General features: G+C 36.1%; 3 protein-coding genes across 3 annotated transcripts; 1 reads left to right on the top strand and 2 right to left on the bottom strand.

Annotated features, from left to right (window-relative positions):
* Positions 1–513: 513 nt before the first annotated feature.
* Positions 514–2523, bottom strand: LOC114731729 (probable serine/threonine-protein kinase DDB_G0284251). The gene has a single exon (XM_028918972.1). It carries the CDS (start codon positions 2521–2523, stop codon positions 514–516), a length of 2010 nt encoding a protein of 669 aa, XP_028774805.1.
* A 2684-nt stretch (positions 2524–5207) lies between these two features.
* Positions 5208–5667, top strand: LOC114731759 (arabinogalactan protein 41-like). The gene is made up of 2 exons (XM_028919015.1): positions 5208–5344; positions 5540–5667. Exons 1-2 carry the CDS (start codon positions 5221–5223, stop codon positions 5632–5634), a joined length of 219 nt encoding a protein of 72 aa, XP_028774848.1. The 5' UTR covers positions 5208–5220; the 3' UTR covers positions 5635–5667.
* Positions 5668–15682: 10015 nt separating this feature from the next.
* Positions 15683–16635, bottom strand: LOC114731692 (ethylene-responsive transcription factor ERF069-like). Its single transcript, XM_028918924.1, has one exon. It carries the CDS (start codon positions 16568–16570, stop codon positions 15683–15685), a length of 888 nt encoding a protein of 295 aa, XP_028774757.1. The 5' UTR covers positions 16571–16635.
* Between the last annotated feature and the right edge of the window lie 2893 nt (positions 16636–19528).

Here is a 19528-nt window from a genome sequence, read left to right on the forward strand (position 1 = left end):
AGGCATGACTATTTCTTATCAGTGGTGACTCATACCCTTTCTTTATATGTGGGCTGCTCTTGGAATTGGAGACATGCCCACGTCTTGTTAATGGTGACTCATTGCCGGTTTTCGTCTTTGACATGCTCTTAGGACTAGCGACTTGCCCATGTTTGATTCTTCTAACAGAACTTGAGGTTTTTGTCAATGGTGTTGATTTACTCCCTTTGTTGTTCTTGAAGTCTGGAACCTGGGCAGTCCTTCTTCCCATGCTTGATGGCAATTGGCTCCCTCTCTTCATCCGTGAATTGTGGTTAGGTTGATTCGTTGCTAAGGATCTTGATGGCTGTGACCTAAATGTTACTATTCAAACCACATTTACACCAATAAGTTCTTTGTCATCAGTAAAAGCATAACATAAAGTTAGAAACACAATACAACTTGGGAACACGAGAATATGATATCTCAGTTGTTTTAACAGAATTGTTGAGTTCAAACACTTGATTAAGATGGAAGGAAGGAATTATTCACCGGCTAACCTTGATCTTTCTTGGTTTCATCTTCTGTTTGATGTTTTATTCTTGCAGATTTCTTGACCTGCACCTCTGAACACATAGATTGTGAGTCAGAAGAAGATGACTTCATGTCAGTTGCAAGAGGGCCTGGATCTTCCAATGTGGAGGCATTGTCATCCCTAGAGGCTTTCTTTTGGACATCACTATCATTTTCTTCCTTACAGATTGAGCTGCCCAAGGGCTCAGAGCTATTATCTCTAGTCATGCTTGCATTAGTCTTCTCTTTCTCAACAATCTTATAAGCAAACATTTCATAAGGGATTTGAGATACGCTAGGTAAACGAGATAACTTCTCTGTTTGGATGTTCTTCAGGAAAAATGCTTCTATGTCACAGTAATCCACTGGTGGGCACGTCAATTCAAGCTGGTTCAGTTCAGGATTGATGATAAGAAACTCAGTATTGATGGCTAGGAATTTCTTTATGGAGCGTAAGATCCTACAAATAGAGGAGAAAGTAGGACGTAGGCTTGGGTCAGTTTGCCAGCACTTCTTAATTAAGTTAACAACATATTTTGGCGAAGGGTACGGGAAGAGTGGCCTTTCCCCTTCTTTTATATTTCGGCTTGATCCATCTCCTTCAAAAGGCACTTTTCCTGTCAACAACTGAAAGCACACCATGCTGAAACTGTAGACGTCTGCTTTCTCAGAGTACTTACAGCTAGAGTTAGACGCTTTAGTCTTATTACATTCTAGCTCAATTAGAACTTCAGGGGCATAATACCAAATGCAAGGATTGATCTCCTCTTCAGGGGGATTTTGGCATGGTGAGGTTCGACTAAGAGCAGTATCCTTATTGATCGTCATGGATGAACCAAAGCCTGTTACTTTTACTTGAAAATAGCCTTCTTGGGAATTCCATGGCTTGAGCCAGATATTGCAAGGATTAAGATCTCCATGATATATGTTTTTGGAGTGAAGGTACTCCATGCCTCTTGCTATTTGAAGCATAATATCTACCACTACAGGGATAGAGAACAAGATCTGTCTCCTTGGACCATAGTTGTCCCTTATGTAGCTATCAAGATCCTTATTCATTAACTCCATCACAAGAAAGAATTCCTTTTTCTCCTCATCATGAAACCCACAAAGATGTTGCACTATGTTGGGGTGAGACAATGATAACAGAGTATAAATCTCTACTTCTGACATTTGCATCCCCCCATTCACATGTCTCAAGGCAAAGCTTTGTCCCATCCATTGAATCTCCTTAAACTCTCTTCCCTGCCCCAATCTTCGTCTCACTTGGTAATCCTTCGACCCCAACAGGACTGAACAGGGGAAAAGTTTTTTGTTCAATTTCTCAGGTCCATTTAGCAGTTTCTTGATTAACATATTAGCAAGGCGATGCTCGTTCTTCGTCAAAGCAAGTCCAGTAGAGGTCTTCTTCTCCTTCAGTGATTCTATGAGTCTCCATTGATCTTCCCTCCAAGCATTCTCCAACTGTTTGCTAATTTCACGAGAGACCAAATACTGCTTTCCGAATCTCCATTGAAAAAGCTTAGGGTCATTCCATTCTCTATCATACTTCCTCGTTAACATAACTTTCTTCTTTGTCATCTCATCGTGGTTGTGTCCAGCCACCTCTCCAGCAATTTCAATAGCTTCAATAACAGCAGGGAAATAACAAAACAAGTTGTGTATGTGAAACTCAACACAGTCATTGTTTTGATGAAGTGAGATGACTTTGGTCCACCAATCTTTAGAGTCCAAGCATTGCCTGATGTAAAGTTCACCGTCTTTAAACACCCTACACAGTTCTCTCATAGGATATTCAAGGGGTTTCCATTTGGTGTTCCTCTCTTCCAGCATAAGGTTCTGCTTGATCTCTTCTGCGATGGTTTCAAATGCCAGATCGAAGATATTAAGGATCAAACAACATTGACTTTGGTTGATTTGAATCTCATCTCGCAAAACCATTAGAGCCTTCAAACTTCCAACGACCTCTCCTATTCGTCGGAATTGTTCCATTCCGGCTCAAGCTCCTCAATTACGATTGTGGCCACCCCTTGCTGTTGATGAATTGAATATCAAATACGGCAGAACCTTAAATAGGTCACCACCTGTGTTACACAGACAATAACCACATTCTATAAACAATGAGGAATGAAACTAAATTTCAAACCAAGTCACATGATTAAATCATAGGAGTGCAGCAAAATATACACTTTATGCAGCATGTTCATTAATCAAAATAGACTTGAAACAACAATATATAAGCAACGTTTATTTTGGAGTGCTGAAAAGTTGAAGACTTGAATTAATCTATGTAGCAAGGGAGTGAATTTAGAAAGAAAAATGAAAGTGAACCTACCGTGAGAATCCTTTTAATTAGCAATATAACCGATTCATTGAAGCCTGAACGAGTCTCGAAAAGGCCATTCTTAAATGTGACCAGGGGAAATTATAAGGCGAAATAAGATTAAACAAACAACAAAAAGCTGTAAGAAGAAGGCTCACCCCTGGAGAGACAAGAATGCGAACGTGGGATCTTAAGTTTTATAGGTAGAAATGAAGATGTTGGGGTTTGAAGGGGAAAAGTAGAGGAAGAGCTAACTGCTTGAGACAGAGAAGGAAAAAAACTGATAAAAGGAAGAGTTAAGACGAAGGGACAAACGTAAAGTACGAGGCAGTTACGTAAGATAGGGGTGCACGCAGGTGTAATATCAAGGAAGATGATGATGAAACAGTTCCTGATTTCTCGAAAGTTTTGTTCGTTTAATTTGTTCCCATCGATAATCAGCTTTAAATATAATGACTCAAACTTCGTGTTGTTGGAAGCTTGTGTTTATATATGTTCCGGCCAGTTTCCGTTATCACCATTGTAAAACCTATCCGATTGCTTCACCATTTTCAGCAAATTTATTTCAAATCTTAGCTGGCTTTGCCCATGAAATAGACTTTGATAATCCATCCAACAAGTTTTCTAGGTTCTTCAAGTCAAACAAAACCTTCTAAGCTGAACGTAACAGATTAATAATTAATGATAAATATGTTCTCTAAAATAGTAAATGAAATATCAATGTCTCAGACCTCAGCTGTCTTTTACGTATAAAAGATGGACTCGGTTGAAGCTAACCACTATTAACGCCTTAACCGGCGTTTGCTTGGTGCTTGTATATGCATTGAACAGTGTAAAATCTTAAGTATTGGTCTTCTTTCAATTTCAAGATTAATCACACAAAATATTTTGCCGATCTTAAAAAAATTCTTAAATTTCACGATTCGATGATTCGATATCTTGTCTACTTTCGTTTTACGTTATATATTTTGTAAGGAGTAAATAAATGGGGACCAAATGTTTGAATAGACTTCCTAGTTCAATAAAAAAGAAATTGACTTTGGATGTAACTTGAAATAGGTCTCGTGCAAGGAGCCTGAAATTGGATTTTACTCTCAAATTTTACTTCACATTATGGGCACCAGTATTTCATGAACTATTGGTCAGCCATTTTTCAATTAAGTTTGCATTTGAATTTTTTTATTAATATTTTATCAAACACGTTTTTACCAAAAAAATCAAATACTTTTTTTAACACAGCATCATGAAAGTGGACTGGTAGTTATTTTTTATTCCTTTTCAATAGAATGAACAGAGAACACGATTAACAAGCAGAAATCAAAATGCGCAAAAACTTCTTTTGTTTTTTTGGGGGAAAGAAAGAGGTGCAAGTCACAAGCCATCAATATATAAAGCTTTCTGGGTCAGATCAAGCAAGGGCCTCTGAAGCTTTCGAGCCAAGACTTTGGGATCTCGAGTATCCTAAAGTAGTCTTCCAAACTAAGCCCACAAAACAATTGAACTGAGGATTCAACTACTTGGGTCTTTTTGGGCCCAGATCGAGCATTGTTTTAAAAAAAAGTGGTGGATGTTAGGTTGTTATTCGTTGGCGACAAAAAACGGGGACACAAAGCCAGAAGTGCGTAAAGATGTGCGGTGGCGTTCGTTGGCATTTCCTAACTCAACTTCCATATTTAAATGTCCATCCGCAGTTCCGCACAATCGACCGCGCAACACCAAAGCCTTTCTAGGTTTCTTTTTGGAATACACACACATATATATATTGAAAAAACAGATAATAATATGGTAATAAGATAAAAGGGAGGGAGGGGGGAGCGAGCATATATAAAAAAAAAAAAAATTGCATATCGCTACGAATTTTAATGTAAGTAACATTTTTTAATATAATCATCACATTATATGATGATATAATTATGTCTTTTAACGATTATTTGTAAATATAATTGATCTGTAGCATTTTTTTTTTACTTATTACGATGAATTTTATAAAAGAAACTTTAAATTTCACGGAAATCGAATCACAAAAAAAAAAAAAAAAGGAATCACATGGGGCAAGAGAAGCGGATGGGCCCCACAGGGGGTTTAGCGGTAACCGGTGATCCTGGTTGTGGCTCCCCACACTTTGCTCTGCCTCCAGCTCATCAATGGAGGCTTAAAATTGTGTTGTATGGTCGTCTTCTTCCTCCAAAAATTTCTCCTTCCCATACTCAAACATATCCTGAAATTCCATTGAACCGAACCACCCTCCTTCCTTGCTCTCTGCTTTCTTTCCTTTCTTTCTCTCTCCGCGACATTCCTCAGTTCTTCTGAGAGGCGTTGCAGAGAGAGACCCCCCACCCCTAAGTTCCCTCTTTCCCAGATTCCATATGGCGCCTTCCAAGTTTTCGTTCGGTGTTTTGACCATCCTCCCCGCTCTCATTCTCACCCTCATCATGCCCTCTGCTGTTCATGCTCAATCCCTTGCTCCCACCCCTGCCCCTACTAGCGACGGTAATCTCTCTCTTCATTCACTTCCTTAGATCTAATATGCGAACTTCTGTTTATGTTTTCTTTCCATTTGGATCTGACTCTGCCATCTGTTTTCCCCTCTTCATAGTTGAATTCCAGACAATGCATCTTCTAAATGTTTTCTTAATTTGATAAGTTGATACAAGTTTTTGTGTCTATCGTTTTTTGCACTGTCAGGGACAGCCATCGATCAAGGAATCGCATATGTGCTGATGTTTTTGGCATTGGCGCTCACCTATCTTATCCACTCGGCCGATCTCTCTAGCTTCTGAATTTCAAAATGGATAAGTTGATGGAGAATGCTACTTTCAGACTTGATTGTATTTGGCCTACACATTTTGAATCGGTGAATTTCTCACACGATTTCTTCAACAGCTACGTTTTTTCTTCCGTGTGGTCGAACTCACTGGTACTGTGATACCAGGCTTGTGCTTCCCTACTAATTTTTCATACTCAATTTTATGACTGTAGTAGACATTCATATTTTCCTGTAAACCATTACTCGAATTAGTATAATTATCTTGATTTGGCGTCATGAGCTTGTGGTAGATTCAGCAAGTAAATTTCCCAGAATCCAACAATAGGGCGATCATTTTGCATTTCTGGTAAATGTTGAAGCATGATATATAGAGAAGCTGGAAGCAAGGATCCCAGGACATTTTTTTTAATGCAAAAGCTCTAATGTATCATAATACTTTAGCTTCTGACCTTGCATCTAATATCCGAAAAGTTCATCAGAGAAATTGGGTGTCTAACCCCAAATTCTCCTATTAGTCAATAATGTCAGCACACAGGCTATGTGATTTAAATTATGTTTACCTTTTAATAGATAGGGCCTTGGACAACTGCAAGGTTGCAATCATAAGCCTAAATAATTTGCTAAAAGTAAAACCAACAAGATAATGATAACCTAAATTTGTTTACCTATCAGGACGGAAGTTGTGTATGAATTGTAATGCCCAGCCAGGCGCCAGCAATATATTACACAGAATGTCATAATTTGTAGTTTTGTACTCCATACCCAATGGTAAACTAAAAGGGATCAGCATTGTTACAAGTTGCAAGGAATGAATGATAATTTTCCTTCTGGTCATAATTTTTTTTTGGGATAATGTAAGGGATCTGAAGATTTTTTTTCTGGTAAAAAAAAAAAAAGGATGACATGTTTTTAGTGAAATGCAAAGTGCAAGTGCAAAGAATTACTTTTAACAAGAAAATTGTGTCCTACTTTACCAAAGCATAAATACTTTGTCGATTGACCAAAAACAAAAAAACCTGCGACACCGCAACAAGCCGTTGTTCTTTTATGGGCTATCAATTGACAAACGGGCCCTGAGGATCAAATTATGAGGAAAAACCAGACCTCCTTTTGCTTTAAATAACTAGGCCCAGTGCTAATGAATGACCCCAAATGGTTTCTGTACACCTTTTTTGACTTTTTTTGGGCCTGAAACTGTGCAGCTTTTTAATTATTGCATGATCCCCCCAAATAAAAAAAGCAACAGCACAAGCCGGCATAATCGAGGCTGCTTATGCAGGGTTAAAAAAGACGAAATGAACCAACAAAGGTTGGGTCTTGTAGAAAAAACTAGTTCCTTACAACATGATGAATCAATGTTTAAATCTCTGCTAAGAGAGGTGCTCTGTTAAGTGTCTGACAGTGTCCCAAACATGATTGTTTTTAATAGGAGGATACATATACCTACAAAAAAAAAAAGGGGACAAAATGAAAATACCCATTAGCAGTCATGAGATATCTCATACGAAGTCATACAGAATATTGTGTAGCATTAAAATAGAAGTATTATTTATTTCTTGTTTAAACCATTGTCCAAGTAGTGGAACGTTGGTTGCACCCAAACAGGGGGTTGCCCTGCTTCCTGTTACCTGTTACTGTCCTGTTCCTGAAAATAGCGTTGGAGTACTTGGCCTAGAAAAGGTTCGTGAACTCCTTTTTATGGTTCAAGTTATAGTTTAAACAAATTTTCTTGGATTGCTAGTGATTTATTAATCATTGGAGAATTTGGCAGGATGTTGACATGTTATGAAATCGCATAAAATCCAGGGCAAGTGTATTTGTGTGTGTCTAGTTGGCATTTTGTGAAAACCCAATACTTGGCGTCGCAGTTGGAAAAATAAGATTAGATCCTTACGGGGCTCTCCTATCCTCTTCAGCTAGATATTCCCGTCGCCTGCTTCGCTAGAGATTCAAAGCCGATGGTCCACCCCACTCGCCCCACTCTCCCCGAATAACTTTCTCTACCAAAATCAGGAAAAAACATAAAGAGGATATCTTTTCCCTTTTCTGATTCTTTCTCATACATTTTGTTCGCCAAGTAGAAAGCATAAAGTCTCAGGTATTATTCAAGATTAATTACGGGATAAATTGTTTATTGATGAGTTAATAGTCAATTGGCCACTATGCTCTCAGATGTGTCCCGCGCGTCCTCCAAAGCTTTGTCTTCACTTGGGTTGACGATATTTTCGCTCATCATAAAGCATTTTGCAAGAAATATCAACTATCCTAAAATGTTAAATGATACTACCTCCGGCCCTAATAATAAGAGTTAGTTGATTAATTTGAGGAGATTAAGAAAATATATTAAGTTAGTTATTTGTAATAAATAGGTATTATTTTTCTTAAAATATCCTTGCTAATCAAGTGTGTTGGTTACTTGGTTAGAACTCCAATTATTAGAAGGACTACGTTAGGAAAAAAAATACATAAATATTAGAGACAAAATGGATTGAAATCTTATATTTAAGACCAAAATAAAAGTCAAACAAGATCTTATATTAAAAACCGGAAGTAGTATAAATTGTTGCAATATTGCCCTTTGATTGGTGAATTTGATATTCTTGTTTTTTGTTTTTGTTATCAAAATTTGTTGTATCTTGTTTAAAGCGTCATGTGTTTTTGTCAGCCAGCTAATATTCATCAATTAAAAAACATATGAATATGAATTAATGATCAATTAATTAACAATACTGTTGTGTGAGTATATGGTGATTTGGTAGCTAGAAACTTGCCTAGTTTTTCTGAAAAGTATCTCAACATGTACGCGTGGTCAACATCTACACTTGTTTTTTGTGTTTTTTTTTAAAAAAAAGGATTTTTCATTAACGAATAGTTGACAAATCAAATGATATCCTAAATATGATGCAGCATATTTGGTTAGAGAAAATATTGTGAAGAGTTCCACTTCCACGTGATTAAAAATGTCAATTATGCTCTAATAAATTGTAGTACTTTATTATATCAATGTTCCTTCTCAGATAACGCATGGTTTCTCTGTAAACCAAATCCACCCCTGGGGGTATAACACTGTTACATATTAAGAGGATGTTTAGATAGAAATCAAACCATAATTTTAAATAGAGGTGTTTAAATTGTTCCGTCCTGATGGATCCGTCCCGGTCCCGATCACTTTGGAACGGGACAGGATACTGTTCGGGACGGGGTTGTCTCGTCCCAAGGTATATAATTTTAAAAATTTTTTTGCAAACATCACAAGTAAATAAAATACAAAGAATTTTGCGGATGCCCTAATCTATTATCATTTCAATCCATCTCCCTCTCAGTCTCGACTCCAGATCCTCACCTCCGTCGCTTCTCATTTCAAAGCAGCGGATGATAGTATCAGTGGAGGGAAGCCCTGTAATCCCGCTCTTAATTGAATGCCTAGACTCTCTCCGATGCCTTCATCTCTTACCTTTGCCAGTGCCGTCACTCATCCTCTTCACGCTCGCTCATTCCCTCCTAGGCTCTCACCTTCTCTCTTCCAGCACTGCCATTGTCGACCAGGTGTGTTTTGCTCTCCCTCTCCTCTATTCAAAAACCCATCTAGTCTGCACATATGAGTTCTTAAAATTGAAAGAGAAGCCATCGACTCATTGCTCAGAAGAACTCACTCGCGATTTCTTATGAAGGAATTTTCAGAGGGCGAAGTGGGTAGATAAAGAATGGTGGGATTGAAATAGTGAAGGAGAAAAGGTAAGTGCAATATGGTACCACCATTCTCCCCACGTCACGTTCGCTGCTCACTCTCCCGCCTGCCATCACGTCGCCATGAGGTAAGCTCACTCCTTTTACTGCCTTCACTCTGCTGTCTTTGTTCATCTCTAACTGCGTCTTCTCACCCTGTCTCTGCTATTAGAATTTTAGCATTTAATCTTTGCATCTTGAACCATCTGTGGCGTCTGTCTTAGCGTCAGGTTGAGGTCTTGCTAAATCAATTTTAATTAACAGAAGTGTCTAATTTGTTACAAATAATTATAAATATTGTCCATTTCCAAAGGTCCAAATTATTGTTTTTGACTCAAAGTAATCTGTAAGGCCTGAAAAAAAAAGAAATGAATTTAATCAAAATGACAAGCCCAATATTTTGACTGAAGGTCCAAAATTGAAGGGAGAAAAAAAAAAAAAGGGACGGGACGTCCCCGTCCCGTCTCGGTTTTGTCCTGGTCCCTCCCTTTCAGGACGAGACAGGACACGAGACAAAAATCCCGTCCCGTCACTGTTTACCGAGACGGGACCGGGACGGGGACCCATCCCGTGAACACTGCTAGTTTTAAAAGTATTTTTACGGTTTACAAAGTAAATATATGGAGGAGTTTATTTTATTTTACAAAAAAAAGGGCCCATCATTAGTAATTATTATTATTACCTTTCATCTTTAATATAACATTAGTTGAATTATTTGAATAGATTAAAAAAAATTGATTGTATTAGTTATTTATAATAAATATGTATTGTCTTCTTTAAAATACATTCGCTAATCATATATATTAACTAACATTACTACTTGATAAAATTTTTAACATGTACAATTATTTTAAAGATTATTTTAAAAAAATAAAATAAATTAAATGTTAAATTATTTTTTATGATTCTGCTAAAAAGTTGCCGTTATGAGTAGAGCCGGGTCCATGTACCCTGTAACGTAAACCTTCCTTCTGGAGTGTCAGCCAGTAGGGACGTTTTTGCTTTTTTTGACCAGCCAGTCAGTAGGGGACGTTAATGTGGCTCTGTAAGTCAGCAGGGAAAGGACACGTCAGAGAAGAGAGAGAGAGATATAGAGAAGGCAGATAAGCCGACGTGGCATATGTGGGGAACAATAAGGTACGTCTACCCTTACCTGAAGCGAAACGGAGGGAATGCTAACCTAACCAATGATGGGGGAGGGTGGGGCCACCATCACCATCATTCCACAGTACAGTGATGATTGAATCGGACGACACGTAGGGTCCCCCCCCGGCCCCTCATCCTGCGATAGTGCGATGCCCAGAAGCCGTAACCTCATGCCACGTGTACGGTCGCTATTCTTCCTGTGGACCCCCCAGAATTACAATCTCCATTCAACAGATTCTCTACACCCTTTTCCGATAGGTTCTCAACCGCCGTTCCTTCGCGTTCCTCCCCCTATCCCCCTTTGCTCAGCCTGTGTTCAAGTTGCTGGATTCTCATCACTGCTTATAATCTAGTGACATCAAAAACTTCTTTTATAAATAAAAGATCATGAATTCGATCATATTTATAATGCTTAATTAATTACTCAATACTCACCAAATGAATTTGAAAATGAATAACGATTTAGTGATGAATATAGGCACAAATGTAGACGGAGGATGCTTGGTGTGGGGGGACCCATGCAGATATGGGGCAAGTTGTTCTTTTTTTTGGTTTTTTTTGGGGGGGGGGGGGGGCCGCTAGCAAGAATGAAAGGGGTAAATCCCAGTTGCATAGAAACGACAATATGCAAAAGGCTTTATATTCAGAAATGCAGAATTTATCAAACCTGCAATTCCTGATCTACCAGACAACGACCCATCTGTGTGCGCTTTTATTTTTTATTTCCCACATTTTCAAATCAAAATCCCTCCATTTATTTTCAACCCCCACCACCTCTGGCATCTCCATTTGTGCATCGCTGTTACAATTAATACTTACCATCACGATTTTACATTTATTATATAACCCAAAGGAGGACGTACATGCTTAGCTTGCATAGATATGAGTCACCCCAGGCAAAAAGACACAAACCCAGAATGTTTGTCTTTTTAGGAGGCGTCTTCCATTGATTCAAGATGAGTTCAAATGGAGGTGGCTACGGTTTTTTGTTGGTGCCGACGACTTGGTGTGAGGCAACAAGAGAAGCCAAAAAATGTATAAGGATGATAAAGATGGGCATTTAATGGGGGGCGATATGTTAATTTGGACGTTTTATGTCTTTTTACGTTGATTTGGTTTTGTTATTAATGGGGAAGACGAGGATCCTGGTCTTTGGCAATACTTTGTGTCAGTGTCCAGTAGTGATGCTCTTCATGAAGTTGTGGGTCGCACGCTTCTGCCCCCACCTCCTGAAATCGTTCCAGAAAGGTGAAAAAATGACATTCCTGACATGACATCAACACATTTTATATTTTCTCTAAATACACAATTAATCGATTTAATCAAACAAAATTACTGAAAATCCCTTATTACAAGAGTGTACCTGAAATTTAATTAAGAACTTAAACCATGTTTCCAACCCCTGTTTAACTATTTGGCCAAAAAGAAAAACTCCTCTTAGCACATCAGGGAGCACATGTTACGCGGAGTCAAAGAAGGGTCTGCCTTTTTGTTGATGTGTCTGCTACTCACGGATTTAGGTGCATCTCTAAATACTAACTCTAATCCTTAATATAAGAATTAAATAATTAATATAAAGATATTAAAAAATAATTAAATTGATTATTTATTATAAATATGTGTTGATTTTCATAAATTATTCTTTTTAATAGTATGCATCATAATACTTTTTGGTAAAAACATTTTTAAATTAATATGGATAATTTAGAAAAATAAGAAACAAGCTAAATTTATATTTTCCCGACAAAAAAAAAAGCTAAATTTAGATTTTAAGGACCAGTAATAAATTTTGTGATATGGAATTTTTCAGCAATTTACCTATTTAATTACTACTTCCGGTTCTTAATACAAAAGTTAGTTAACTAATTTGAGTAGATTAAGAAAACTAGTTAAGTTAGTTATTTGTAATAAATATATATTATTTTATTTAAAATATCCTTACTAATTAAGTGTGTTGATTAAAACTATTATAAATACTGATTTAAAAAATAAATAAATATGAGAAATAAAATAAATTAATATCTGATATTTAAAATCAAAATAAAAATTAAATAAATTTTTATATTAAGAATTCATAGCAGCAATTTATGGTTTGAATAACGTGGCGCCATGCTTATCCATATATACATATATACATACATATATATATATATATGTATATAACAAATGGAAACAAAAGCTGCGGCAGAATTAAGTGATGATGATGAAATGGACCGAAAAGCCGTAAGGCATTTTCATTTAATTTATGTCTTTCACAATTTTCTTTTTCATTTTTGTTTTTTTGCCACTTGGCTCGAAATATCTTCTTTACTGTTTCCTATGAATTATGAAACAATAAATACAACATCTATAGTAACGCCCAATCGCTCCGCTGCATCTCATCTTTTCCCGTATCTATTTCTGGCAAAATTTAACAAGAAAAAAGGGGGGAAAAAACAATACTATTGGCCATGGTATGTTTTTAATTTGTATGCCTTTTATACCCTTTTATTTCACTCTGAAGTTAATGTTGACAGGAAATTTAATTTTATTTATAACAAAAATTTATCTTATTTATCGACCATAACATTATTATGTTGCTATGGCACTTTCCATATTTAATAAATAATTTGTAGAAAAAAATTGAATACAAATTCATAACTAGCCAGCCTTGATTTATATCCTTTTTAATTAATGCCGCTTCAAGCTGTAAAATCGCAGGCCTTTCAAAACAACTTGCCGGCAGCGGTCATCAGCATTGAAATTATTTTTGATGAAAACTTTTTATAAAAAAAATATAAAACATATATTTTAAAATATTCTTTTAAACTATTTGTATTAATTACCTCATTTAACACATGTAATCAATAAAAATGATTTAAAAAATAACAAGTATATAGGAGCATCAAATTCATCTTCTAACAAACTCTTATATTAACAACTGGGGACAGTAACTCAATAAGCTTTCAACTAAAAGCGCGCGTACACAGCACACATACTCTACTAACAACAATCAGGATATTTTATGAAGCTTTGTATGAAAAAAATATTTTATGAAGGTGGTAAGAGAATTTCAATTTTAATTGACTATTAATGAATAAACAACGTGGGAAACGCTCAACTTGATTCTTATCAAGTACCACGTTAAAAGCCATAATATTAATTTCATCCAACCGTGCCTATTCATTTACCAGTCAGTTCTCTCTCTTTTAATGTATTTCACGTTGTTGAAAGGTTACGATCGCCTCGTAAAACTACTAATTTGCGCTCTATCTTCCACAAATTGAAATTGAGCAACTGCTACCCCCATCTGTGTACCTTCGGACATAACTTGTTAATTATCTTTTTGAACATACAAATAATGATATATATATTTTGACAGGGTAAAAACGGAGAAAGAAAGAGAGTCTCTTCTCTTTTAATATGTAACCTTGTGATATAAGGGAATCTTCCTGATGTATTTGCAGACACACACACACACACACACAATATTTTATATATGTGGCTCCAATATGACGAAATTAGTTTAAGCCTTCAGGGATTCAATGTTATAACCTGTTCTCGTTTTATTTCTCATTTTCTAAGGAATATAGCGTATATATAGTCTCTTTAATTTCTTGGCCATGTGAAGTGAAAATATTGAAATGAAAAAGTTGGGTTGAAACAGTAAAATATTTGTGGTTGTGATTTGGTGGGATAAAAAGAGAGCACGCAATTATAAGCATTTCAGAATTCAGACCGCACATGAAGCACAATAACCCTCGCATTGCCTCGCCTGATTAACAGCTCCAAATCTTCTTCACTGCTAGATGGACAGGCCAGAGGCTCTTTTGTTGACATTCCATACGTTTTTCTTTTCATCTCATTTGTTTGATGAATTAATACTACCTCCAGTCCTTAATATGTTTTTAATATAAAAAATAGTTGATTAATTTAAGTAGAACAAAAAATTAGTTAAGTGAATTATTTATAATAAATATGTGTTATCTTTCCTAAAATATATTTGCTAATTAAGTATATTAGCTAAAATTATTATTACTACAAAAACTACTTTGAGAAAAAAAGAATAAATATGAGAAACAAAGTAGATTAAAGTCTTATATTTAATTAGAACTAAAATACAAATCAAATAAGCTTTTATATTAAGGACATGAGGTAGTATTATACTCCTTCCCTTCACCCGAACTAATGATAGGGTTTATTTTTATTTAAAAATATATATTAAATAGGCTTAAATTGAAAATTTATAAAGTTTTAATATAAATTTAATAAAATTTAAGATTTTGTTAGTTTCGATAAATAAAACATAAAATAACTTATAAATACAATCAGATATATAATACAAATCATCCATCTATTTCACAATATGCCTCATAATATATAAAGAAAAGTATCACTACTCTGTTAAGAGAAATATCCACATTTAATATCTGATAACGGCTTGAATAGGATCTCTTCTAATAAGAGGATGCCTATACTTAACAATGTGAGCATTTAACTCTATATTTGACCAGTACATTTTATGCTTATTACAACGATAAGTATGGAGTACTTATCTTAATTTGGACTATGCTGGTCCATATTTAATTTAATTTTTTTACTTTAATAAATACATAATTTATTATTAAAAAAATTGCATATAAACATTTTCATATGCTAAATTTTAAATGGTTTAGATTAGATTGCATATTATAACAGGTGTGGCTGAATGAGGACTCCTGTATTTGATGTATAAAACCTTAAGTTAAAGGTCTAAAGCTATTTTCATTTCCTAAAACACGCACTAAAAGCAAGTCGAATAAATTGATTAGAGTATGAAGTAAAGATCAAATATACTTGAAAAGTAACATTTGCGGTCCACATTTCCAAAAAAAAAAAAAATTGTCGCAAGAAATTTAAGACTCCAAGTGTTGGCACAGATGACTCCGAGGAGCACAGAGCCAAGCTTATCCATCAAATAACAATAGTAGTAATTAAAAGACTTGTTCTTTTAGCCTCGTACGATCTCAATTCTTAAAGTGCACCACCATTGCCTGGTGAAAATGGAAATTTTCAAACCCAAAAAATATATATTAATACTCGGTTGATGATAAACAAAACCAAAACACGGCAAACCCAAACCCATACAAAAATTGCCGATTCTCGGCAACATCAAACCAGTACCAGGATCCTATCCTATTACATTACTCACTACTCCCTACTGCCACTACTCAGAGAGCAACAAGCGGATCTGTCACAAACAAATCGCCGATATCTTGGAAATAGTCATCTCTGTGCCAACTTGAGAATCCGAAACCCGAATCGAAATCGAAACCCAAGTTGAGGTTTTCGATGGGACTGGCCCACGCATCGGAGTAGATGCTTTCTGTAATATTAGTGTCGTCAAATATGTCCGGCAACGATGTTTCGAAGTCGAATATGTCCGCCGGCAACCCTGAGAAATTCTCCGATAACCCCGACGATGACGACGACGGTGATTCATCCCGACATTCACTGATCGTATCATCTTTGGTTGTTACAGATTCAACCTCCTCTGACAAACTTCCACTCTGAGACTGAAGAACAGATTTCGGGGAGCTCAACTTCTCCTCCTCGCACTCCTTCCCCGGTGGCGTTATGAAATTAGTCAGTGCCTCTGCTCCTCTCAGCTTAATGGCGGCTTTATCGTACACCATCGCAGCTTCCTCTGCAGTCTCGTACGTTCCCAACCACAACCGTACACGTCGCAGAGGATCTCTGATCTCCGCCGCCCATTTCCCCCACGGCCTCTGCCTCACTCCCCTGAACTTCTTCTCCGCCGACGCTTTCATCGCCCGCCGACTTCCCATTACTCTACCACTCCTATTACTCTTGCGACGCTTGCTCTCAGGCTTAGCAACGACATCGTTTTGAGTGATGGTAATCTCGTTGACGAACCTCCTACCGCGGTGGAGCGTGACAGCCCCTCCTTCTTCATCGCTGGATGAATCCGTGGCATCGCCGTCTGTCACGCTTATTCTAACAACTCTGGGATACTTCATTCCTCGGTAAAGATGGTGTTGCTCCTCCGGCGAGACGAGTTTAGTGTGGTGGGTGTATCTGATGGAAGGCGCAGTCATATTGATGAAGCCTGTGTATTAGACTGTTAACGGTGATGACATTGAGGGGTCAAGCCTAAAATAGAGATAAAGTAAAAGGTGGAGAGAGATAGATTCCCTTGAGACTAGAACAGTACACGGGTAGAGAATAAAGAAGTTAGCAGAAAGCAAAGGCAGAGAGGAACACAGCCGTCAGAGTGAAGCTTAAAACGCAGAGAAATCTGGGGTGAATGAATTGAATATGGGTCGGGACGTCCTGAAAGAACGAGAAATTGCCAGGAAAGTGACACCGAAAAGGTGTGTAAGCGTGAAACAGAGATAAGAAACGGTAAGAGTGAGAACAGAGAGCCCAGCACAAGCTGAGTCAGGAAAATGCAAAAGGCAGGGAAAGCAGGGGGATATTGGGGGAGACCCAAGAGCCGTAGGAAAAGGAAAAGCGGAAATTTTCCGAGAAAGTTGAAAGATAAAGAGAAATAAAAAAGATGATAGAATCTTTAGTAGGAAAAGGAAAAGGAATATATGTTGCTAAATCAAGGAGCCACCACACACAGCAAGTTGTACTTGCTTAGTAGAACAAGTCTAACGGAGCAAATGGTTTCAGGAAATCACAGAGAGGGAGAGACGAGAGAGAGGGGGGTTCTGGAAAAGAAGACGACACTGTAGCAGAAAGGAGAGGTTTTGGGAAAATAGAAGAAAATGAAGCGGAAGGAGGACTGTTTAACCGGCGACGGAAACGAACCTATTTTATAGGATCCAGGTCATCCAACCGACCTATTTACTAAATCAGATTTAAAAGACACAAAATTTGTTTTGTTTTGGAATTTTTAAATTGGGAAGGCATGTGAGGTCGTATTTCAGAAACGGAACACAAATCGGGCAATTACTACGACGACACGTGGCATGGATGGGATTGAAGGTGAGGTGGAGGAAGAAATGTTCTTGGTAACAGGGATTGAGGTCACGTGAGGGGACACACTTTGGGTCAGTCCTCCTTTGACTGGAAGAAATTAATAAGGCGCCAACGTCCCTGATTTATTATTATTAAATTATTACTAGGACTCCTTGCACTTAATAAGCAAATAACGAATTAAGTTAAATTTCAGTTAAGCGTGTGATTTTATGCCGATTTTATTTCTGAGGTAAACTCACCGCCCTCATTTTTTTAGTGGTATAGTTTTATTCCTAATATTATTTTTTATATGCACCAAAATAAAAAATCATGAGTAAAATTGTATAAAAAAATCAAGAAACAAATTGTGCCACTAAAAAAATTGATGCGCCAAGTACACCTGATAATTAAAATCAGGAATAAGATTATACCTTTATTTTTAAATTTCTCATTTAATTAGTATTTATGTTGATATGCATGAAAAAATTATATACGACTCGGGATAGTTTAATTTTAATTATGATATACCTAACATCCTTATATTATTTTTCTGGTGTGTTTAGCATTTTAATCTTATTTATAGCAGATTTAGTGTCCCAAATTAAAAATAAAATTGAAGTGCTGAGTGTGACTAAACAAATAATATTGAGATATTGGATGCGCTAAGAAAATAATATCAAAGTGCTGGGATGATTCAAGTTATTTTACCAAAAATATATGTTTGATCAAATTCAAACAACTCATTGGGCAAAAAACTGCGTATACTTATTTGATATAAAATGCAAAAAGATACTACATGTTACATTTATAATTTTTTATATTCTATCATCCTTGTAATTATTTATTGGGGAACGGTTCGTTAATTGAATGTTTTCCAGTGATATACACAAACGGGAAGGGTTGTTTAATTTGGGGTGTAGTAAATGGCATCATCTCCGTTACCCTTACTAATTTATTTGTTTTTTATTCCATTCCAACTACCATTCTTAAAGATATTGGGGTAAAAATCAAACCATAATTTTAAAAATAATTTTACAGTATATAAAATAAATATGTGATAAGAATTTTGTTTTAATTGATGTGAAAACACTTTTAAAATGTTACTAAACGCTCCCTTACTCTTTCTGAACTCCTTCTAATTCTAATTACTTGGCAAAGTTAATTAGTTTGGCATATTAAAAAAATGACAGTTGATTTCCTTAAACCTATTAAAAAAACATGTGACTTTTTAATTTTGCTCTTCAGTGAAATTAACAACCATAATTAAGTATGGTCCAAGAGTCAAAAGTGTAAGATTAAGAGAGTATTTATGACGTCTTTGGTTAAAACCAAAATTTGAAATTTGAGAAATTAAAATCAAGATTCATGCAAATTTGAAGGGCCAAATATTATATTGATTTTTTTAAAAAATAAATATCTTTATCGAGATACCTATACCTCAAAATTTGAAATTATATTCCTCCGGTTCTTAATATAAGATCCGTTTAACTAATTTGATTAAATTAAGGAAGTTAGGTAAGTTAGTTAATTATAAAAAATATGACACGTTTGTTCTAAAATACCATAATCATCTTTTTTAATACTCTCTCCCTCTTCTACTTGATTATGGTTGAGAGAGTATCCATAGGGGTAATTTAGAAAAAACTGATAAATATGATAAATGAATCTTATATTTATGATCAAAACTAACTCAACAATTAGGTCCTATATTAAGGACCGGATGAGTATATATCATCGTACTCGTATCTTAAAATTTTTAAAATTATGGCATCATACTATATAGCACCGTTGGTGCTTCTAATTGTGTTTAATATGCATGTATGGCATCTCTCTGCAAAACAAATATAGCGTCTTCCAGGTTAATCAAAGCCAGAGTTCTTTGTTAATCATTTGTGGCCCGACTAAAGAAGCAAAATCGACTTTTAAAATCCTGGTTAAATGATGAGTTAGTTCAGCCATTAAAATACCTTATAATTCAACTCTGCTCGTGATAGAAATTTGGCAAAGTTTAGAAGCGTACATACAATTACTACCTCCTGTTTTTAATATAAGAGTTAGTTTGACTTTTAATTTAATTGTAAATATAAGAT

Source organism: Neltuma alba, unplaced genomic scaffold, assembly GCF_004799145.2.
Source record: "Neltuma alba isolate B1F8T4 unplaced genomic scaffold, ASM479914v2 tig00012843_pilon, whole genome shotgun sequence".
NCBI lineage: Eukaryota > Viridiplantae > Streptophyta > Magnoliopsida > Fabales > Fabaceae > Neltuma > Neltuma alba.

What these genes read in the sequence shown, in the direction of transcription:
- LOC114731692 (XM_028918924.1), bottom strand. Translation starts at nt 16,570, where the DNA reads ATGACTGCGCCTTCCATCAGATACACCCACCACACTAAACTCGTCTCG.
- LOC114731759 (XM_028919015.1), top strand. Translation starts at nt 5,221, where the DNA reads ATGGCGCCTTCCAAGTTTTCGTTCGGTGTTTTGACCATCCTCCCCGCT. An exon ending in CCCTGCCCCTACTAGCGACG is followed by an intron (nt 5,345 to 5,539) that starts GTAATCTCTCTC and finishes TTGCACTGTCAG; the next exon opens with GGACAGCCATCGATCAAGGA.
- LOC114731729 (XM_028918972.1), bottom strand. Translation starts at nt 2,523, where the DNA reads ATGGAACAATTCCGACGAATAGGAGAGGTCGTTGGAAGTTTGAAGGCT.